Source organism: Myotis daubentonii, chromosome 18, assembly GCF_963259705.1.
Source record: "Myotis daubentonii chromosome 18, mMyoDau2.1, whole genome shotgun sequence".
Lineage (NCBI taxonomy): Eukaryota > Metazoa > Chordata > Mammalia > Chiroptera > Vespertilionidae > Myotis > Myotis daubentonii.
This window is the reverse complement of record NC_081857.1, coordinates 11,623,672-11,648,350: the sequence shown is the minus strand read 5'-3', so window position 1 is coordinate 11,648,350 and position 24,679 is coordinate 11,623,672. Positions and strand designations below refer to the sequence as shown.

The following is a 24,679-nucleotide window of genomic DNA, read 5'->3' as shown; positions in this document are numbered from 1 at the left end:
CTAGTTGGTTTAATCCACTATTCAATCTATAATTCTTATGATTTTGATAGAAATTTCATTCACATTGTTCCCCAAAAGTGAGTCTGTGGAATAAGCCGTGAATGAAGTTCTATTAATTGATTACATAGATCTATTTTGCACTCTTCACAAATAATACCTTATCTTATCAATCCTTCCTCATGTAACCCCACCCCAAAATTAAGACACAATCTTCATTACTAAGAACATTCTAGGAAAGGAAATGAAACACCAGGGCACATGGATAAATTATGCATAGAAACATGAACATGCATTTTTGACTGTCCAGAGAGCAATAAATAATACAATAAAATCTTAAATATTAGAAATGCTGTTCAGTAGTCCCTCTGCTTCCACACTGCCATTATTTTTCTTATATTCTTCTAGGTCAAAGCATATGTCATGTTTACTTCTGCTCTTTTTACTTCATAAACAGATTATTAAGTACTTAATAAATTAAAAATGGCTTTGAATTTACTGGCAAAATGACCCTTTGACAACAGTGTTCAGAAGGAAGACTTAGCGGACCTAAGGTGCCTTTATAAAAAGACCAATCTTACTAAACTAGTCTAATGTGAAAAAAGTAATACATACTTTTCTTCATTTATTCATCAAAAATCTTTATATTACATGTAACTGCCACAGCCATATTTGATCCTTTCCTTTACAGCGGTTCTCAACCTGTGGGTCGAGACCCCTTTGGGGGTTGAACGACCCTTTCACAGGGGTCGCCTAAGACCATCGGAAAACACATATATAATTACATATTGTTTTTGTGATTAATCACTATGCTTTAATTATGTTCAACTTGTCACAGTGAAATTGGGGGTCACCACAACACGAGGAACTGTATTAAAGGGTCGCGGCATTAGGAAGGTTGAGAACCACTGCTTTAACATATATTGTGTGAACTATGTGAGCCTAAATAAAGTATGATACACCAGCCTATTAGAGAAAAAAACTAGCCCAACTTATAGTAGGTTAAGGCTATGAATGGCTACAAGATAAGAATAGAAAGGAAATTTATTTACAAATTGCCATTACAAAAATAATACTATCACATGGAAATCAAGTTAGGTTTTATATATTTCAACCTACAAATAAACACAGCAATTGAGAAAGTTTGATTTGAGGGACCTCTTAAAAACTGTACTATCGCCCTAGCACAGTGGTCGGCAAACTCATTAGTCAACAGAGCCAAATATCAACAGTACTTCTTCAAAATAGACTAACCCAGGCCGAAAACCGACTTGTGTGCATGGGCCATGAAGTTTCAATTGCACTATACCTGCGCGCCTGCACATGGTATTTTGTGGAAGAGCCACACTCAAGGGGCCAAAGAGCTGCATGTGGCTTGCGAGCCACAGTTTGCCGACCACTGCCCTAGGAGGTTTGGCTCAGTGGATAGAGCATTGCCTGTGGACTAAAGGGTCCCAGGTTTGATTCCGGTCAAGGGCCAGGGTTGCGGGCTCAGTCTTCAGTAGGGGGCATGCAAGAGGCAGCCGATCAATGATTCTCTCTCATCATGGATGTTTCTGTCTCTCTCTCCCTCTTCCTTCCTCTCTGAAATCAATAAAAATATATTAAAAAAACACTGTATTATCTCCATGTGTCTACACATACTACTGCTTCCATTTGTCATGGTATCTGTGCTATTAAAATAAATACACATGTCAATGATCACATGACAGGTTGTTTCTTCTTGAACTTCACATAACTGAAAAATGATATTTCCATGGAGAATTCTAAGGTCTCATAATGGAGTATTATTAATAACCAAAATATTACCTAAATCATTGGCCCCAATTGGTGAGTCACCATTTTCTTGGAATCTTCTAGAAGAAAAGAAATAATTTTAAAAAGTAGTAAAAAATAGTAATGCTTACAGACTCCTAAATTCATAGGTTTGAGTTTTTGCCTTTGTACAAAATCTTATAATTTTATTTTCCTTATAAAAAGTATGTGAATATTTCTCATTTAAAGTAGTATCATAAATATTATAAATTTATATTCAGTCACCAGCATTCTTCTTCCTGTCCAGTAACAACTCCTGTGACGATATTCTGTGATACAGAATGCAAATTTATTATCAGTGTATCCTCAATATTAACCTATGGATTCAGTGTGATTCTACTTTTAATTAGGCAATATAGGAGAACTTAATAAATGATTTTGAGGTTATTCTGTAATGCTGAGTAATTTCAATATAATAAGGCTCATTTATGACAAACCTATAGTTAACATCATACTTGATGGTAAAAGACTGCAAGTTTTTCCCTTAAGATCAGGAACAAGACAGGATGACTGTGTTTGACATTTCTATTAAACATAATATCAAAAGTTATAATCAGAGCATTTAGAAAAGAAATAAAGCATCAAAATTGGGGAGGGAGAAATAAATTGCCTTTGTCCTAGAAGATGACATGATTTTTTAAACTAGAAAACTGTAAAGATTGCACACACAGACACGCACATACACTCACCTGTTGGAACTAATAAATATGGCAAAGTTGCAGTCTATAAAATCAACAAGTAAAAATCGGTTCCATTTCATTACACTAACAATGAGCAAACTAGAAAGGAAATGAAGAATACAATTCTATTTACAATAGCATCAAATAAGAGTAAAATCTGCCCTGACCAGGTGGCTCAGTTGGTTGGAGCATTGTCCGATACACCAAAAGGTTGCGGGTTTGATTCCTGGTCAGGCCTCATACCTAGTTTTCAGGTTTGATCCCTAGTTGGGGCATGTTAATGGGAGGGAAGCAATCTCTCTCTCTCTCTCTCTCTCTCTCTCTCTCTCTCTCTCTCTCTCTCCTCTCTCTCCCTCCTCTCTCTCTCTCTCTGCCACCCCTTCCCCTCATTCCAAAATCAATAACATACCCTTGATTGAGAATAGAAAAAGAAGTAAAATACTTAAAAAGAAATTTAACCAAGGAGGTGAAAGATTTCTACACTGAAAACTACAAAACACTGCTGAAAGAAATAGAAGACAATAGAACTAAATGAAAAGACATCCTGTGTTCATGCATTGGAAGAGATGATATAGTTAAGATATTGATACTACACAAAGCAACCTACAGCCTGTATGCAATCCCGTCACCATCTTAAATATGCATTTTTGCAGAAATAGAAAAACCCAACATAGTTCAGTGGAACCTCAAGGGACTAGAAATAGCAAGGATAATCTTGAAATGGAAGAGCAAAGTTGAGAGAACTCCCATTTTCTGATTTTAAAACGTACTCAAAAGCTACAATAATCAAAACACAGTGGTACAGGCATAAATAAAGACCAACCAATTGAGTATAATACAGAGCCCACGAATAAACCTTCGCATATATGGTCAAATGATTGTATGGAAGGGTGCTCAGAACATTCAGTAGGGAAAGGGCAATCTTTTCAACAAATGGTTCTTGGAAAACTAGATACCCAAAAAAGAATAAAGGTGGGTCCTTTTTTTTTTATATCATGTACAAAAATGAATTCAAAGTAGATCAAAGAACTAAATATAAAGCCATAAAACTCATCGTGAAAAACCACAAAGGACAAGTTTCATGATGTTGGATCTGACTATGATTTTCTGGGTGTGACACCAAAGCATAGGCAGATAAAAACTTTTCTCAATGGCCATTATCAACAGAGTGAAAAGCAACCCATAGAATAGGAGGAAACATCTACAAGTAATACACCTGATAAGGGATTAATATCCAAAACACACAATGAACTCCTAAGATTTAGTGACAGAAAAAGCCTCACATCAAAGTGTGCAGAGGACTTGCAGAGACATTTGCCCAGATGAGATACACAAAACCCCAATAAGCACATGACAATATGGTCACTAGTTATTAGGAAGTGAAGATAAAACCACAATGAGCTATTACTTTATATACATTAGGATCACTAATATGAAAAAAACACTGACAAGCATTTTTAGAAGTAGCTAAATTGGAGCCTTCGTGCGTCACTGGTGGGAATGGAAAATGGTGCAGCTGCTGTGGAAGACAGTACGGCTGCTCCTCAAAAAGTAAACACAGATTTGCCACATAACCCAGCAACGCTGGGTGTATACCCCCCAAAATGGAAAACAGGCCTCAAACAGTTACTCAAATGCCCATTATCAGAGAAGCATATTCAGAATGGTCAAAAGTTGGAAACAACCCAAGTATCTATCATCAGGTGAATGGATTAAAAAAAAAAAAAAAAGGTAGTAACTACAGACAATGGAATATTACTCAACCATAAAAAGGAATAAAATTCTGATACATGCTACAAGGCAGATGGACCTTGAAAACGTTATGCTAAGTGAAATAAACCGAAAGTAATTCCACTTCTATGAGGTATAGTCAAATTCATAGAAAACTGAATAGCAATTGCTGAGGCTGGGGAGAGAGGGAAATGGAGAGTTGTTGTTTAATGGGTACAATGTTTCAGTTTGAGATGAAAAAGTTTTGGATATATAGAAGTGATGATTGCACAACAACGCAAATGTATTGAATGCCACCAAAATGTACACTTAAAATGGTTAGAATGGTAAAAATAAAATACAATAAAAGTTCATGTACAAAAATCAGCATAGAGTGGCTTGAACATTTCTGAAAAGGAAGTGTTCTTCCAGATATTAAAACATATCATTTTTAGTTTGATATAGTCCCATTCATTGATTTTTGCCTTTACTTCCCTTGCCTTTGGGTTCAAGTTCATAAAATGTTCTCTATGACCAAGGTCCATAAGTGTGGTTATCTTTATTTTCTTCTATGTAACTCATTGTTTCAGGAATTATATTTAGGTCTTTGATCCATTTTGAATTAATTTTTGTACATGAAAACAAACTGTAATCCAGTTTCATTCGTTTGCATGTGGCTTTTCAGTTTTCCCAGTACCATTTATTGAAGAGACTATTTTTACTCCATTGTGTGTTTCTCTTCCTTTGCCAAAATTGATTTGTCCGTATATTTGTGGTTTTATAGCTGGGCTCTCTATTCTGTTCCATGGATCTATGTGTCTGTTTCCCTGCCAATACCATGCTGTTTTGATTATTGTAGTTCTGTAGTATAATTTGAAGTCAGGTAGCATGATAAATCCAGCTTTGTTCTTTTTTTCCCCTCAGGATTGTTTTGGCTATCGGGGTCTTTTATGATTCCATACAAATCTGATGATTTCTCATACTATTTCTAAAAAAATGACATTGAGATTTTGATAGGGATTGCATTAAATTTGTATATTGCTTTGGGTAATATGGCCATTTTAACTATGTTGATTCTTCCAATCCATGAACATGGGATATTTTTCCATTTTGTTGTGTCTTTTTCAATCTCTTCTAATAATGCTTTGTAATTTTCAATATATAGGTCTTTCACATTCTTTGTTAAATTTACTTCTAGGTATTTTAGTCTTTTTGTTGCAACTGCAAAAGGAAATGTTCTTTTTATTTCTTTTTCTGAAGTTTTATTGTTAGTATACAGGAAGGCAGTGGATTTTTTGCACATTGATTTTGTATTCTGCAACTTCACTGTTATTTATTGTTTCTAATAGTTTTTTGGTGGGCCCTTTAGGGTTTTCTAAATACAGGATCATGTCGTCTGCAAAAAGTGACAGTTTTGACTTCTGCCTTCCATATTTAGATGGCTTTTATTTCTTTGTCTTGCCTATTGCTCTGGCTAAGACTTCCAGCACTATATGTTGGAAAAAAGTGGTGAGTGGACATCCTTGTCTTGTTCCTGATATCAGAGGAAAAGCTTTCAGTTTTTCACCATTGAGTATGATATTAGCTGAGGGTTTATAATATATGGCCTTCATTATATTGAGATACTTTCCTTCTATTCCTATTTTATTATCAAACTAAAAAGCTGCTGTGCAACAAAAGAAACCGAAAACAATACAAAGAGGCAGCCAACCAGTTGGGAGATGATATTTGCAAACAGTAGCTCCGACAAAGGTTTAATATCCAATATTTTAAAAAGCTCATAAAATTCTACACCAAACAAACAAACAACCCAATCAAAAAGCAGGCAGAGGACCAGAAAATACACCTGTCTTAAGAAGACATATGAAGAGCCAATAGATATATGAAAAGATGTTCCATCTTACTAGCAATTAGGGAAATGCAAATCAAAACTGCAATGAGATACTACTACACCTGTTAGAGTGGCCACATTCAACAAGACAAGCAATAAGTGTTGGAGAGATTGTGAATAAAAGGGAACCATCATTCACTGCTTGTGGGAATGTAGAACCACTCTGGAAAGTAGTGTAGTGATTCCTCAAAATATTAAGAATAGAGCTACCATATGACCCAGCAATCCCTCTCCTGGGTATATACCCGAAAATCTCAAGATCATGTATTGGCAAAGATATGTGCACCCCTAAGCTCATTGCAGCATTATATTCAGGGTGGCCAAGACATGGACACAACCAAAGTGTCCTGCAATAGAGGAGTGGGGAAAGAAGATGTGGTACATATACACAATGGAATACTACTCAGCCAGAGGAAAGGATGAAATACTGCCATTTGCAACAACAACAGGATGGACCTTGAGAATATTGTGCTAAATGAAATAGGTCAGTCAGAAAAAGCTAAGAATCATATGATTTCACTCATATGTGGGATATAAAAGTGGAACTCGTGAACACACACAGCAGTGTGGTGGTTGCAAGATGGAAGTGGGTAGGGAGAGGAGAAGGGGGGCCTAATATAAGGTGACAGAAGAATACTTGCCTTTGAGTAACAGTCACATGGAGCAATAGACCGATCTTGTTACATAGAAACCCACACCTGAAAACCACAGGATCATATTGACTAGTGTCAGCCCAATACATTTAATAAAAATTTTAACTTATCACTGTAATACAGTGAAAAATAGAAGATTTGTTGTTGGGACAGGAATGGACAGAGTTCATGGGAACAGAGAGACAACTATAACTCCTATGAATTTACTGTATGTTAAAAACTGGCACTTCAAACAGTTGGAGAGAAGACATTAGATGTATATACCAAGTGATTTAAATGTAAAGAATGCAATCAGAACATATGGCTGGATTTTTTATATAATTTCAGCATGGGGAAGACCTACAACTTTTGTAATAAAGGCACAACACACATAGCCATTGGAGAAAAAAATTAATACATTCAAGCACTTATTAACGTAAAACTTCTGCGCATATAAATGACCACTGATAGGAAAATAGTTAAATAAATATGGTATACATTATAGTCATCATTAAAAGGATAGGAATAAATCTAAATGCAATCCCAATCTAAGACTATAAATGTAAAATGTGAGGGTTAAAAAAAATATGAACAGCATGATTCTGACTCTGGTTAATAACAACAAAACATGCTAAAATATGTATATCTACTCATATAAGGATATTAATGAACAGTAACAGATAAAAAGACAACTAAACTATTAAGTTATTAATTCAGGAAATGAAGTAGAGAAACAGGAGACTAATGTTTTTCTCTGTACACTTTTCTGTAATATTTGAAATTGTACTAATCTATATTTGCATACTACTTATCCTATATAATAAAAGCCTAATATGCAAATTGACTGAACAGTGGTATGACTGAAATGACCGGTCACCATGATGTGCACTGACCACCAGGGTGCAGATGCTCAATGCAGCAGCTGCCCCCAGCCCACAGGCCCCAGGCTGGCCAAGGTGAGTGGCAACAGGGGCCCCCCTGATCGCCTCACTGGTCACCCCACAGATCAGCTCTAATTGCCAGCCCGGCCTAGGGACTCTACCTGTGCATGAATTTCATGCACAGGGCCTTTAGTATAAGTTATAAAGCACAATCTATATCCAACCATATAAAATCTTAAAAGGAAATAGAGGCCTGCCAGAGTTGCCCATTAGTTGAGTGTTGCCATATGAACCAGAAGGTAAAGGTTTGATTCTGGATCAGGGCTCATGCCCAGGTTGCAGGATCAATCCCCAGTAGGGGGCCTGCAGGTGGCAACTGATCAATGATTCTCATCATTGATGTTTCTATCTCTTCTTCTTTCTCTCTGAAATCAATAAACCTATATTAAAATGTATGTAAACAGAAAGTTACTAAACCTGAGACTAGTAATTGTAGGTTTTATACTGAGAGGTATTGACACTGAAAAATATATAATGAAGATGAGACCAACTACTTGATAATTTCTACTTTTCTTTTCATTTATATGATGAATTATGCCTTTAGATCTTAATATTTTTAGATAAAAATTCCCCTGCTTCAATGTTCTCTGAAAAATGATTGCTATACATTTTTACACATAAGAAATGCCAGAAAACAGAAATTTAAACACCTGTGTGATGCACATAATATGTGAAGACACTATGAAAACATAAATTTAAGTCCCACTTCTGTCATTGGAATGAATAGGAGATGTGTTAATTACAAAAACTGTTTATTTTTCATTATTCCATATCATTGAAATTTAATGTCCAAGAAATAAGTTCTAAACAAAAAAGAACCACCTCCCCCCCCTTTGTACCTTTAATACATTTTGGGATCTTAGGCTCCCAAGTACTGTCAGCTCCACAGACAATAGTGCTGCTGCCTTCAAGGTAAAATCCCTCCAGGCATTCAAAAGTAACCTCTGATTTGTACTGAAATTTTTTTCCAAATCCTGACGCCAGTTTTCCATTCTCCAGCGCTGGATATTCACATTTGACGACTGAAAAGTGAAGAAATTCCAGAATTAATGGAAAGCTGTTTTACAGGGGAAAGAAAAACTAGTACAAATTAGTAATTTCCCCTGGGAACAAAGAGGCAAGGAATGGAAGACAAAATGTTAACTTAACAAACAAACAAACAAACAAACAAACACTTTATTTGTGCATTTCTTTCCTAGGTAAACAGATATAGAGACATCCAATAACCTTTTCCCACCTAGAACAGACTGCCATTACAGATGGTTGGTTTCCTATAAGTTTTCCCATTACTGACAAGTCTTCAGAAAGATCTGATTACCACATACAATTTTCAGATAACTTCAAAAGCACTTTTGATGCCTTTCAGTGCTAGGAATTTTTCAAATTTCAGGCTTATACTGACTTAGTACCCTGATCTTCTAAAAAGGCAGGAGAGGCTCTTGTAATAAGGTAATGCTTGAGCTCAAAGGTAAAAAGTTAAAAAGAAGCTAGGCATGTAAACATATGCAGAGAGAAAGTTATCAGGTATCAACAACATGCAAGAACTGGGATGTGCAAGAAATAGAAAGGCCAGTGAACTTAAGGTCATGTTTTCCAAATATTTTGGACTGGAACTCAGGGATCAAACCCCACATTTTATATTGTAATCTCACAGGTCTGAGATTAAGTTAAAACATAATAGTTAGCCTTCGTACCCATGTACTCAGGTATTTCCCATTCTGTTCTACTTCTTACAAAATAAAGTGCTGGGTATGATCTTCTAGATCAGTGGTTCTCAACCTTGGCTGCACATTAGAATCACCTGGGAATCTTTTTAAAATCCTGATTTCCGGGTCTCATCCTCCAGAAATTCTGTTTCTTTGTTATGGGGTGGGGCCACAACATTAGTAACAAAGAAACAGAATTTCCGGAGGATGAGGCCCAGAAATCAGGATTTAAAAAAAATTCCCAGGCGATTCTAATGTGCAGCCAAGGTTGAGAACTACTGATCTAGATTGATTTCAGGATCCAGCAATGGGTTTGGCAGACTTGGGGAAAAATCACAAACAAACAAAAAACAAAACAAAACAATGGCTGGGCAGTATATACAAGAGAACATCTTTTGAGATTAAATCTGAGGAATACATAGGGTCCATAATGCACTGCTTTTAAATCAGAAGAGTGCTCTTCCTCCTTAAATGTGGACCTGAATTTCCATCAACCTGGCTCACACTCTTTGCTCTTCCCTGCTGATTCACTTAGATTCCACCCCATGCAATTTGTACCCCAATTTGCAAACCCAAACAGTTTGCAGTGACTTTTCCATATGGATCACCTGTCCTGGCTCTGGCTTCAGACTTTCCTATAATCTCTCAAATAAGCAGCAGCTGGTGTCAGCATGCCCCATACCCCTCAATAAGAGGCCCCAGGCCTGCCATTGGCACTAGCATGACTTGATTTACATCTTGGCTTCTTCTGGGCACTTCAAGCCCAACACAAGTAGCAGCCATATGAAGATTGCTCTGTAGTTCCTGACTGGTGGCCCCAGGTGGTGGCTGACTTTGCACCTTCATGGGACCCCCAGAGCCTGTGCACCCAGTAGACAGCTTCAAACCATGCCAGATTACAACTCTACACATCCACAAGCAACACTCTCAAGGATCAGACTCAGTGAGAACCCAAGCCCCACAGAGGCAAGTCCTGCTCCATAGGAGTGTCTTCCACACAGCAGCTCTTCCACTGTAGTCGCAGCTGGTCCTTACAGCCAATTGGCCTGGGGGAAGTTTGTCCCAGTGGTACCAACAGTAATCAAGTCTCAACTACAACAAGAAAGTGCACATAGCCTTCACAGGGGCACACATAGAGTGCCCAGCTCAGGTGACTGGGGAGGCTGAGCCACTGGGCCCTACAGGACACCTATTACACAATGCCACTCTACCAATTGCAGAAGACATAGTACCTTTATATAATACATAGAAAAAAAACACAGGGAAGAAGCCAAAATGAGGAGAAAAAGAAACATGTCACAAATGAAAGAACAGAGGAAATATCCAGAAAAAGAACTAAATGAAATGGAAGCAAGCAAAACACTAGATACTGAGTTCAAAACAATGGTTATAAGGATGTCTGAGGATCTTAATGATATCTTCAAGGGACTTTGTGAGAATTTCTCAGGAAATTACTGAAAACATCAAAGAATGAAATAGGATGAGACAGAAATGAAAGGATACATGATCTGAAATGAAGAATAGTTTACAGGAAATCAATAGTAGAGTAGAGGATGCTGAGTGATTTGGAATATGAGGAAGCAAAAAACACCCAATCAGAGCAGCAAAAAGAATAAAAACATATGTAGATAGTTTAAGGAGCCTCTGGGACAACATTCAAGCATACCAACATTCACATCATGAGGTTGCCAGAAGAAGGAGAGAGAGGAAAAATTATTGAAAAGCTATTTGAATAAATAATGACAGAAGACCTTCCCTACCTGGTAGAAAAAAATGGACTTACAAGTCCAGGAAGCACAGAGAGTCCCAAACAAGATGAACCCAAAGAAGTTCACATGAAGACACATCATAATTGAAATGTCAAAGGTTAAAGACAAAGAAGGAATCCTAAAAGCAGTTAGCTACCTATAAGGGAGCACACATATGACTATGAGCTGATTTCCCAACAGAAACGTAGCAGATCAGAATGGAGTGACAAGAAATATTCAAAATGATGAAAAGAAAGATTCTACAATCAAGATTACTCCACCCAGAAAAGCTATCATTTAGAATTGAAGGTCAGATAAAGAGTTTCCTAGAGGAAAAAAAAAGTAATATAATTCATCACCACCAAACCAATATTACATGAAATGTTGAAGGATATTCCACAAGAAGAAGAAGAAGAGGGAAGAAGAAGAAGAAGAAGAAGAAGAAGAAGAAGAAGAAGAAGAAGAAGAAGAAGAAGAAGAAGAAGAAGGAGAAGAAGAAGAAGGAGAAGAAGAAGAAACAACTAAATGCCAATAATTACATATCTATCAACAATTGAAACTAAAAATGAAAATAAACAGGAATTGTAAGAAAAAAACACACAGATGAATAAAATAGAACCAGAGGTATGGAAACATGGAACATATGTTAGAATATCAGAGGGAAGGAGGGAGGAAGTGGGCGGAGAGAGAGTAACCAAAGAACTTATATGCATATATGCATAGCCCATGGACAGACAATAGGATGGTGAAAGCCTGGGGTGGAGTGGGAACTGGGTGAGAGGGCAATGGTGGGGGAACCAGGGGACATCTGTAGTATTGTCAACAATTAAGGTTTAAAGAAAAATGAAGGATAAAACTTTCTTAAAGCCAGTGTGTGTTTTTTGAGGCTCTGAAGGCAAAAAAATTTTTTAATTCATGTATATACATAATCATTAACAATATATAAACAGTTATGCCAAGAACATGTGGAATGAAGAGTGGGAAACTCTGAAAGTAGAACTAGTGTTTATTACTTGACATGCATAAAGTTAAATTAGAAACAAATTAGTTTGTTTTAATTTTTTTATATGTTGGCCAAGTTATTTAAAAGTTGGTAAACCTTTCCACACTATTTACAAATGAGAGGGTAAAAAGTAGAAATATTATGACCTTTACACTCAGGAGGATCAGGGCTCCATTGGTTACGCCCAGAACAAACAAGCTTGCTCTCTCCAACAAGGGAATATTCATCTGGTCCATCTGAAGGCTTACAACTGTAAGTGACTTCTTCATTATATTCAAATGTATCTTTGTGGCTATTGCTGAATTCTCCATTGGGTATTTGTTGAGGTGGTTGACACAAAATCTCTTAAAAAGAGAAAAAAAAGAGGACAGGAAAGACAAAAGAATATGTAAAAGATTAAGACGGCATTAGTAATAGCCTGTGAACTACCTTCAATAAGTTCATTACCATATGATTTCTACATCTAGTTGCAAAGTCAATATCCATTTGAAACAAAGTTTATAGAAAGAAGTGTATTATCCCAATTCAAATCATCAATAGAGAATTGAAAATTTAGAATAAGCCCATTTTTTAAAATACCCATAGAAGATACCTGTATGAAACACGTGTATTTATCTGTGAGGCCACACTAAGTTTTTCTAATCATAAGAGACACTGACAATTTAATGAGGAAATAAACTTATGACTTAGGAAAACTCAGTGCTAGTTGAGAAATGCTACATCCATTCCTGAATCAGTGGTTCTCAGGTATGCCACGATTCTGTCTTTTCTCACTGTCACCCTTAGAGTGGACAGTGACATTTTCCAATGGCTTCAGACTGTCTGATGAGCCGCAGAATTAATCTGGAGCTCTTCCTTTAAGCCAGATACTGAGGAGATTAGAAAAACTGTAAAGTGTCTGGCCAGCATGGCTCAGTGGTCGATCATCAACCTATGAACAAGGAAGTCATGGTTCGATTCCCGGTCAGGGCACATGCCCGGTTGCATGCTCGATCCCCAATGGGGGGCGAGCAGAAGGCAGCTGATCAATGATTCTCTCTCATCATTAATGTTTCTGTCTCTCTCTCTTGCTCTCCCTTCCCCCCTGAAGTCAATAAAAAAATATTTTTTTTAAAAAATGTAAAGGAATGACACTCCACTGTTTTGGAAATGTTTGATCTTACAAAAAAAAATATATTGCATTTGTTAACATGTATTGAGTTTATTGTTCTTAAAAATGAATTAGTAAATAATTATTATAAATGCCTCTGTTTTAATCCCAATGTAAAGAATATCAATAGCACTAACCCACCTGCAAAAAAGCTCTGTGGGGTCTTGGTTAATTGTAAAGAATACAGGGGTCCCCAGGCCAAAAAGTTTCAGGACTCCTGCTCTAAATTCTAAAGAGAGAATGTACTTACTTTCACAATGTGGTGGCTCCTCACTCCATTCCACATCGTTTCCAGAGACTTCGCAATGTAGAATTTTTGTTCCAACTAAGGAATAACTAAATGAGAAAAGAAATGATTATTGTTTATCAGTTAACAAGAACACATAATAATGAAGAAGTTTTTATTTGGTTGTTTTCCGGCACTACAGTAGCTTCAGGGAGAAGTTTCTGAAGTGACAGGTATAGAATGTGTTAACTGAATCTGCAATGTAATCAAACACAGAGATTCTTCATATGAACACACGTTGGCCTAGAGCAAAGTGTCTAAATAAACCTGTCACACCTGACAGTCTGGTGATTGCTACCTCTGGCAGGCACAGCACACTGTCACATCTGTGTCCTTGCTCATGCCATTCTGCTCTGTCAGGGCAACGACTCAGCAGTGAGATCTGGCCCAAGCGCTGACCTGACTGCATTCGAGTCCCAGCTCCAAGACTGACTTGTTGGTTGGGCTTGGACAAGTTGCTTAATGTTTCTCTTTATTTTTTAATTTTTTGTTAACCCACACCCAATTGTATCTTTGCAATTAATTATTAGGGAGAGTTGAAGGCAGGGGAGCGACAGAGAGAGAGAAACATGGAAGTGAGGAAGACACCTCCATGGGGCTGCCTCTTGACCTGGGCTGGAGATCAAGTCCCCAACCCAGGTATGTGCCCTTGATCAGAATCAAACCTGGGTCCCTTCAGTCCACAGTCCGGCGCTCTAACCTCTCAGTCAAACCGGCTAGGGCTGGTTCCCTTTCTTAAATTCCCCACCTGTGGAAAGGTATATACTACGTGGGGTGGTTTTGAGTAGTAGGTGTATTAGCATCAGGAACACAGGAGTGCTAGGCAAGTTTTTAATGTTATGAATACTCTTCAGATTAAGAGTATCCTCCTAGGTAGAGCTCAGGGAGACCCCTACTCCATGAAATCTCCGATGATTGTAATTCACAGAACTCTCTCCTGGTCTCTCCTAAAATGAGCCTGAATAAGTCTGTTTCTGTGGTAAATCCCACTTATTATTTTATTGGACACTATGTATATTTTGTGCTTTTCAATGAGGCTAAAACTTCTTTGAGAATAATCTATGTCCACCATTTTCAACCTTCTTCATCTCATGGCACACATAAAATAATTACTAAAATTCTGAGGTACACCAAAATATATATTTTTTGCCCATCTGGCAAAAAGAATAGGTATAATTTTGATTCATTCATACCGGTTGGCTATTATTGTGTTGGCAGCTGTCAGGTTTTATTTGAAAGTCTAAGAAGTGAGGGCGCCAACTAAATGGTCAGGTATTGCATGTTCTGTGGCACACAGGTTGAAAATTGCTGGTCTCTGTCCTAACCTTTTGGTAGTTCAAAAGGTAGACTTTCTCTCTACTATTGATTGGATATTCTAACTTGATCTCATTTAAATATAGTGACTAAAACCACCTATTCATGCTTCCAGCTGACTTTTCCTCCAAGGCTAATTCACTGACTTATAATGTATTAGGAGAGAATCCTGGAATGATGGCAGGGTAGGAAGCACCAAAAATATGTCTCTGCAAATAGACAACCATTTCACTGTTAGAATCTGCCTGATGTCATTGTTTTGAACTCTGAGGTCAGTTGAAGACTTGCACTTTCCAGGAAATCCTTGGAAAGGTACAATGCAGGAATATTGGTCAATTTCAGCTGTTAGCACAGTGGCAGTTACCCATCCCACTCCCACAGCAGGCAGCTGTGCGTGTGTCCTTCAGGCAGCTTATAGGCAGCCTGAGGGACCAGGCTGTGCAGAAAAGACCATGTCCTTGGGGATCTGTGCTCTCATAATCCACTGCTGTTGATGATCACAGAGAGGCAGACAGAGGCTGGCAGCCATGTTGTCACACCTCCCCCAAAGGTGCAAGACCCATCCTTCCAGGGGGTTCACAGACCCAGAGATCATCGCTCCATCCTTCATTTTTCACTTTTCTCCTTTTAGAAGACAGGCATTATAAACTGTGGATTTAAGCAACAACTGTACACCAAATATGAGGGAATGCGCATGCCCAGGAGAAGGCTCAGTTTACATGTCAGGCTGATCCTCAGCACAGAGACACGCTTCACCGATCAAAAAACAAAACAATAACATAACACAATAAACCCTAGGAGATGGTGAGAATTTGATATTTAGAGTTACCTCATTATTACATTCAAATGTTCAGTTCAACAAAAAATTATAAGGCATATAAAGTAATAGGAAAGTATGGCCCATTCAATGAAAACACAAACCAACAAAAAGAATATTCCTGAAAAAGCCCTGAGGGGACATGTACTAGACAAAAGACTTGAAAATAGTCAGTGAAACTGCATGTACATCTTTCGCAGGCCCTCTTGGGGACAGATCTGCAGTTTCCAGTTCCATAGTCCTCTTTCCCTTCCTGAGGCAGCTGATGGCAGTTGCAGAGATGCGGGTATTTGTGAGTACCCTGATGGGCAAGACCATCCCTCTCCAGGTTGAGCCCAGTGATACCACTGAGAATGTCAAAGCCAAAATCCAAGAAAAGGAGGCTAAATAGTCAGCAGATACTTCATCAGGAATTTGGGGGCCAGAAGACATTGAACTAATAGACACAAATTAAAAAAAAAAAAAGTTCAACCAAATATCCTCTCTACAGTAAAACTGTGCTGCAAAAGTGAGGGAAATATTAAGACTTCCTCAGAAATGAAAGTTAAGAGAATTTGCTACCACTATATCTCACCTGCAAAAATGCTCAAGTATGTCCTAAAAGATGAAATTAAAGGATACTAGTGAGTAATGTTATCTAGACAGTCAGTCCTAGCATAAGGCAGTTTCCCTTAATGGCCACGATGGTACTGGGGGAAGATTTTTCCACTAAGTGCACCAAAAGCTATAATGATGTATGGACAGGACCTGAGTGTGCCAAAAAGTAGCAAGATAATTGCATTAAGAAAATCCCTCCCCTCTCTATCCATATAAGTTCTGTGAGCTTGGACAGGATGGTCAGATGACCTTTGAGCTGTGAATTCCAGGTCTCGGGCACTTGAATAAAGCCTCTTTCTTTCTGCACCCATGTCTGCCTCACAAGTTTGGGTTTTATTGCAGCAGGCATCCAGCCATACATATTTTGGTTACATTAAGTCATGCCATATGAATCAACATCTCACTGAAGGTACATATACATGGGCAATTATTAAATCTAGTATTTTGTAACAATGGTCTGTAAATGCCTGTTTATCTTCTATGTGAATTAAGAAACAAAGCATACAATGAAAATATATAGTGTAGAAGCCAGTATTTCAATTATTATTGTAGATGATAGGATGATATTAACAACCCAAAGGAATGAGGATGCAATTTATTGAGTTTAAGTTGGTATAAATTAAAATGACAGTGTTATAACTCCAGCATGTTAAAAGTAATCCCCATGGGAACTACAAACAAAATCACTATAGAATATATATAAAAGAAACTGAGAAAGGAATTCCAATATTTCATTACAAAATCTAGCAAATGAAAACATAATTGCACAAAATGAGGGGCAAAATAAAATTTTAAAAAGCTTTAAGCAACAAACAGCGCCCTCCTTGTCAGTAATTACTTTAAGTTTAAATAGATTAAATTTGACAATCAAAATGTAGATATGGGCAGAATGGATACAAACAATAGATCCACCTATGTGCTCACTTGGGATTCAAAGAGATGAACAAGTTCAAAGTGAAAGGATGGGAAAAGATCTTCCACCCGAATTGTCACCAAAAGAGGGTAGCATCACTATACTAATTCAGGCAAAATAGACTTTGACTCAGAAAAGGTTATAAGAGACAAGAAGCACCTTATATTTTAATCAGTTTTACAGACTGCAAAGAATATATAATAATTACAAACATTTATGCACCAAATGACAAGCCTTCAAAATACATGAAGCAAAACCTGACAAAAGTTTAGAGAGAAATACCCATTTCCATGAAACAGGCGTTTCTCCGGAAATAGTTGGGAGACTTCAATATCCCACTCACAATGATAGATAGCACAACTAGACTGAAATAAGTAAGACTGAAAATAGAGGACTTCAACTGCTAGATCTCACAGACATAGAGCAACATGGAATGGAAGATACATTCACCTCAAATGCACATGGGGCATCTTCCACGATAGACCACACGATGAGCCACAAATTAATATTAACCAATCAATAAGTCTTAAAAAGATAGATATGATACAAAGTATCTTCTCTGACCACAATGGGATAAAGTTGTGAAACAAAACCTTCGCAGAATGAAGTTTTCCTGAAGGAACAGGTTTACTGACTAGCCATACAGTCACCAGCAAAAAGAACCAGGTCCGGGGCATGCAGTCTAATCCACCAGCAGCAGGGAGATGAAGGCAAGCATTTCCGCCATCCTGGTTTAATGGGGTTCTTTTACAGCTTTGAGTAGAAAGATATAAGTTATTTTGAAGGCATTCACATTGGCTATAGATAAGGGGGCAGAAGAAGGGTACGTGGGGCTAGTTCTGGGGTAGGTGCATAGATGGGAGGAATAAGTGTTTACTGCTTTTGGACTGTTTGTTGGACAGTCTGAAAAGTTCATGTGGAAGCTGGGTGCGGTGAAATCTGGTAGTCAGCTACACCTTACTGAATAGGAGCTATACTACCTCTTACATTCACACTATTCTGAAATAGGTCTGAATGTTGACTCAAAGTTTCAACACACACATTTCCTGAGTTTCTGCCCTTTCTTCTGTTGACTAACACCCCGTCTCTCTCTTGCCTACCATCCAGCCTACTATAGTTTAATTTCGGACCATGTCACCATAATTACTACATTTTTAATACTATGATAGGCTTATTATGACTTACTAGAGGCCTGGTGCACAAAAATTTGTGCACTTGCGGGGGTCCCTCAGCCCGGCCTGTGCCCTCTCACAGTCTGGGACCAACTTGGGGGATGACCACCTGCTGGCTTAGGCCCGCTCCCTGGGGGATTGGGTCCAAGCTGGCAGTCAGACATCCCTCTGGCAGCCCGGGAGCCCTCGGGGGATGTCCACTTGCCAGCGGGGAGCAGGCCTAAGCTGCAGTCGGACATCCTTAGCGCTGCTGAGGAGGCGGGAGAGGCGGCTCTCACCACCACCGCTGTACTGGCAGCCATCAGCCTGGCTTGTGGCTGAGCAGTGCTCTCCCTGTGGGAGTGCACTGACCACCAGGGGGAAGCCCTGCATTGAGCATCTGCCCCCTGGTGGTCAGTGTGTGCCATAGTGACCAGTCATTCCCAGTCGTTCTGCTGTTAGGGTCAATTTGCATATTACCCTTTTATTATATAGGAGTGCCTGGCCAGGCTGGGTGAGTGGCTGATGGCTGTTTTCAGGCTGGCCACAGCCCCTTCAGGGTGGGGGCTCCTGCTGGGGTGCCTGGCCAGTCTGGGTGAGGGGCTGAGGGCCGTTTTCAGGCTGGCTAAGCCCCCCAGCAGGGACCTTCACCCCATGAGGGTGTGGCCAGCCTGGGTGAGGGGCTGATGGCTATTTGCAGGCTGGCCACAACCCCCAGCCACCCAAGCTCCCAGTGGAGGCTGATTGGAAGCAGGTATCTGGGGTTTATTTATCTTCTATAATTGAAACTTTGTTGCCATGAGTGGAGGCCAAAGCTGGCTCAGGGCAGGCGGGAAGCTTGGCTTCCTCCATCACCCGGACAACCAAGCCTCCTGCTTGCTACAGCTCTGTGGCTGTTGGATGTCATCTTGGTTGGGTTAATTTGCACATAGTCTCTCTGATTGGCTGGTGGGCGTGGCTCAGGGCGTAGCAGAGGTGTGGTCAATTAGCATCTTTGTCGTTTATTATTGTAGATTATATGACTAGTTGCCCAGTGCACGAAGTCATGCACATTGAAAGGAAATTAGTTAGAAGAAATATTTTAATATCGCTATTTGCCCTTTCTCTATAATGGAAGTGTGAACCAAATTCACAATCCACAATGACAGATGGAAACATAGGCGTGTGATTTGTGCCAGTGAGAGCTTTATATGTATCACGTATGCACCAGTCAACTTAGCCTTTTATAGATATAGAATAAACTTCCTTAATTAGACCTGTTTCCTAAAAAGTTAGCTAAACTTTTTCCAGCCCAGTGAAGCACCCCAACTTCTCTTTCAGGTAACTGTCAGCAAGACAGCAGTAAATATATCCAAACAAAGCAGATTATTATTGTAGATCACACAAGGAGAACAAAGGGTAAAATATTTAACTGCAGCAGTGTTGTTGTTTTTTTACATATTTTTTTAATTGATTTCAGAGAGGAAGGGAGAGGGAGAGATAGAAACATCAATGATGAGAGAGGATCATTGATCACCTGCCTCCTGCATGCCCCCTACTGGGGATTGATCCCACAACCTGGGCATGTGGCCTTGGCTGGAATTGAATCCAGGACCCTTCAGTCCACAGGCCAATGCTGTATCCACTGAGCCAAACCAGCTAGGGCTGCAGCAGTGTTTGACTATATTCTGCACAGTGAGAAAACCTGAAGTCATTTTCAAGGTCCACCATTTCTTACTTCTTTTCAATCAGGTCAAGTTTCTAAGCTTTCTAAATCTCCATTTCCCGGCTAATGAAAAGAAAATAGGATTCCACTGAGTCTCCTATCCACCTACTCCAGGACTTCTGTGAGGATCAAATGAGATGAGGCCTGGGAAAACGCTTCACAGACATTTGGTTACAGTGTAAAATGCTTCCACCTGGGTGTTCCTGGGCTGAACAAACTGTAAGGACGCTAGTGGTCACTAGGGAGAGGAAGCTGGCCATTGCTACGTGACGTCATTACCCCATGGTCAAACACTTAGCATATTAGCCTTTTATATAAGATCAGTGGTTCTCAACCTGTGGGTCGCGACACCTTTGGCCATTGAACGACCCTTTCACAGGGGTCGCCTAAGACCATCCTGCATATCAGATAGTTACATTACGATTCATAACAGTAACAACATTAGAGTTATGAAGTAGCCACGAAAATAATTTTATGGTTGGGTCACAACATGAGGAACTGTATTTAAAGGGCCAGAAGGTTGAGAACCACTGATATAGATAGATACAATTGTGTTTTCCTTCAATTTAGATTTCTTTCTATTTGTTGCACATCTTTTCAGTCTCCAAGGGTTGATTGGCTGTAAGTACAACTTGTTCCTCAGAAAGCAAGATGAAATCAACATTGTGGAAATGCTTGAGAAGAGAACCAAACCAAAAATGGAACCAGAAACATTTACCTTATTCCTTCAAGGAGCAACTTACCCCTCATTGCAAGCATAGTGAGCTTGTGCGCCAAACTCCAGAGTTTCGCTAATGTAGACTATTTTGCCATTTGGAGGTTCTCTTGGCTGTGGACATGACTTTTCTGAAAGAAAAATTGCAAATTTGTTGTTTTATACCAATGACAAAACATATTTGCATCAAAATGAAAATTCTACATTGCTCTATTAAATGCATGGAAATATTTTCTTTCTTGTTTATTTTTATTACATTTATTGGGGTAACATTGATTAATAAGCGTATATAGGTTTCAAGTGTACATTTCTAGGATACATGACCTGTATATTGCATTGTGCTCCCATTACCCAAAGTCAAACCATCTTCTGTTACATATATTTGGACCCCTTTACTCATTGCTACCCCCGCAAATCCCCACCCTTCCCTCTGGTAACCACCAAAATGTTGTCTGTGTCTATGAGTTCCAGTTTTACATCTCTTTTATGAGTGAAATCACATAGTTTTCAGCTTTTTATGACTGACTTATTTCACTTAGCATAATGTTCTCAAGGTCTATATCCATGTTGCCGTTAATGGTCAAACTTAAGATTCACATTTACGCATAGCGTCAATGGCCAAATAAAAAATTTCCTGGAGATTTTCAAAGCCTGAAAAAATAGATTCTAAATTTACATCCATCTGAGAAAACTATCATGGTAATGGGGGAATATGCCATCTAAAACGTGTGAAAATCTTTACAGCAATAAAAATAAAAAATGTTGTGTACTTACTTGTACAGGCCTCCTGGAGAGGAGGTGCCCAGGTGTTATCAGGCTGACAAACAGCAGAGGAAGGAAGAAGAGGAAAACGACGCCTGTATCCTGGGCGACACTCATATTTTACCTGGTACCCAGGATTGTAAGGGGGTGTAGGATCATCCTTGGGTTTCATAGATTCAAATCTTGGCAGCTCACAACAGGCATCTGAGCATGAGAGAACAACAACATAAAACTAAAGTATTTTCTCTTTTTCACCAGCCAGGGAGAATGGCCTGGCAGTATGCAGGTTGTATGGAATAAATGGAAAGTCCTTGGTGAGATTTTAAGTGATTGTGCCAGGCTTTTACCAGATGATGAGCTGTGCTTGCTTTAAATAACATTCTACTAGCTTTGGTTTCTTTGAGATTAACCTGAATATTCTTTCAACAGTAAACTGAAGAGACAGCAGCAATAACTTTGGTTTCAAAATACTATTTGCAGGTATGTATCCTTCCCATCTTTTTGTCCCTATAAATGTAAATTAGATTGTTTATTTGGGATTGTATCTGTTTCTGAAGGAAGGCCCTTACAGGTATATACTTTCATCATATGACTGCTTTTGCTGTATCCTATACATTTTGAAAGGTTTTGTTTTTATTTTCATTTTTCTCAAGGTAGTTTTTTGAGTTCCTGTTGGATTTGAATTTTTACTGGGATGTCAGCCCCCACTTAATATTATGCTTCATATTTCTGGCACTTATAACAGAGTGGTTGTACGAAGGAAAAGAGATTGAGCATTTGCTAACATTAAGTGTGACAAGCCACAAAGGATCTCTGCATTCTAGTAGAGCTAGGACAGAAAAGATAGTTTTGGTAGAGGGACAACAAGTCAGGGGAATTTGAGCTGGAGTGTGTGGGGCTCTCTGAGATATTTTGCTCAGAGAAGGTGGCTGAGGGGGTATCATCACACCTCAGTTTGAAGGACAAGGAGGCAATTCTGCAAGAGAAAGGAGGAGCCTGGGGACAGCAAGTGCAGAAGCCCCAAAGCGACAGAGTGTGGCCTCTGAGCAGAAAAGCCTTCCCTCCCAACCGCCATTTGTTAAATGCTCTCAGAGAAGCATGCTCCTTCCTCCAGGGCACCTGACTGGGGTTATAACACTAGCATTGTGGTCTGGTTACTGTCCGCCAGTCCCAGTAAATTTCAGAAAATCTTTATTGATTGCCTACTGTGCGCCTGGCACTGGGGATCTAACAGTGAGCAAAACATAGTCGCTGTTTATGTTCATGTGTGTGCATGTGCAAACAGGAAAAGTGTCAAATAAGGATCATGAAAATAGGAATGGTTTGTTATTGGTCACCAGTGTGTCCCCAGAACCAGCACAGGATCTGGCACATACACGGCAAATAATTTATTGAATGAATTCTCCTAAGGAGAGAATGCAGCATAGAAACTCTCTATATAATAGGATCCCAAAAATCACTTAGATATAGAAATACACATGCATACAACGACAGTTGGAAATATAAAGTATTCCATGTTTGTCCTTTGATTGTATATGTTTCCTACAATAAGCATATATATGTATATATGTATTGATTGTATTCAGTGAAACACAAATCAAACTTAGTGATGGCTTTCAGCTTTAGTTTATCAGAGATAGGGGAAAAGCTTATTGATGTTATTTATTGTTCTTTCTTATGACTCATCTCTCACTAAGTGTTGCTAACAGTATTTTTTAGGTTGCTTCTAATCTCCCTTTAAATGGGACCCAACCTAGTGAAAAAAAGAAAAAACATTGCCCAAAGACATTGGGAAGTACATAACATATTATTGATATTGGATGAGAATGAGAAAGGAACTCCAGAGTTAAAAACAAGCAACAGCCTGGAAACTAATACCTATATGATTGGGGGCAACAAGCAGCCTGTTACCTTTTTGTACAAAAAGCACTGCATGTCCTTCCCAATCCTTCTAAACCCCAGGCCCTGGAGCTCGCTCTCACTTAAGGGCTCTCTGGGTAACTCGTGCTCCCCAAACCCCATACAAAGCAAGCAGTGAGCTTCCTTGCCCCACACCCTGCACCTCTGGCCTGGACCCTTCTGTAAAGCATATGCCTGGTAACACCCGGCCTGGGCTCCCCCAGCCCAACCCAGTGGGCGCAGCACCCCACTCACCAAGGCCTCACTGAGCCCAGGGGGCACAGGGCAAAGCCTCCCCAGGGGCCCAGCACCGGCCCAAGCAACACCCCACACACTGGGCACTGAGGAGCAGGCCGCACCTTCACACCTGGGCAGGGCTTCCCATCTCCTTTTGTTAATTGCTGACAGTATGACACATGTCCACCATTTCACCACCCGTTTGCCCTCATCCACTCAGCCCCGCCCCCGTCCATTCCCCCCCCCCCCCCCACACACACACTCCTGGCCTTCCCCACATTATTGTCCATGTCCATGGGTTTTGCATATATGCATACATGTTCTTTGGTTAATCTCTGACATCTTGATTAGTTCAGTCCCCAAACACCTGCAGGCTTTTGCTAGGGACACAGCCTGGCCCCCCAGCAAACACTGACTGCACCTAGGGCTCTGCAAGGCTCTGTGCCTACCACCTAACAACCCTCCCCGCGGGCCTCTGAGTCCCCCCTCACTTCTGGGTCCCCCACAGAACAACCAGGAGGATCCGTGGTTAAGGCTTCTACCCTGAACATGCATCACCTGGTCCACAAGCCCTGAGCCTCCCCCCCCCCCCCTCCCCACACACACCAAGCAAAGTTCCCTTTGCCCTCCGCTCCTGTAGACCAGCTCCCCTACCCGCTCTAGTTTCCCTCCAGAGCTGACACCCTTTCCCTTCCCTACCTGAGCATGTGGGTAGCAGGAGCTCTAGGGCCAGCACTAGGATCCCCAGGAAGCCCCAAGAGAAGGGACTCTCCAGGCGGCGGGAAGATGCCCTGCGCGGCTGGTAAGATGCCGTCATTGTCCTGGACATCAGCGGGAAACCCGAGGGACAGGGAGTATTTGCCCCTTGGAGTGCGTGTCCCAGACGCAACAATCCCCAGACTCAAAAGGTGTCAAGTTCTTTACCGTTGGTGGGCGTGGTCTGGACCTTGACATCACAGTAGGGCGGGGCCAATGGCGGGCTGGAACGGGGCGTGGCTGGCCGGGGTCTA

The 24,679-nt window shown here is 39.8% G+C and overlaps 2 protein-coding genes across 2 annotated transcripts in view; both read right to left on the bottom strand.

Annotated features, from left to right (window-relative positions):
* Positions 1-24,679, bottom strand: part of LOC132221249 (membrane cofactor protein-like) — a 222,403-nt gene that overhangs the window by 97,859 nt on the left and 99,865 nt on the right. The gene's annotated exons all lie outside the window — the stretch shown is intronic.
* LOC132221251 (membrane cofactor protein-like) lies at positions 1,807-24,504 on the bottom strand. Its single transcript, XM_059675416.1, has 7 exons — positions 24,369-24,504; positions 21,546-21,737; positions 20,800-20,902; positions 13,524-13,609; positions 12,270-12,467; positions 8,506-8,688; positions 1,807-1,853 (listed from the first exon to the last, which is right to left on the bottom strand). The coding sequence occupies exons 1-7, from the start codon at positions 24,496-24,498 to the stop codon at positions 1,807-1,809; spliced, it is 939 nt and encodes a 312-aa protein (XP_059531399.1). The 5' UTR covers positions 24,499-24,504.

Bases quoted from the DNA above. Each gene is read 5' to 3' on its own strand.
- LOC132221251 (XM_059675416.1), bottom strand. From the start codon at position 24,498: ATGTCCAGGACAATGACGGCATCTTACCAGCCGCGCAGGGCATCTTCC. The intron at 21,738-24,368 runs GTAGGGAAGGGA...TCTCATGCTCAG, and splicing joins CCTGCTACCCACATGCTCAG to ATGCCTGTTGTGAGCTGCCA. The intron at 12,468-13,523 runs GTAAGTACATTC...TCTCTTTTTAAG, and splicing joins GGAGCCACCACATTGTGAAA to AGATTTTGTGTCAACCACCT.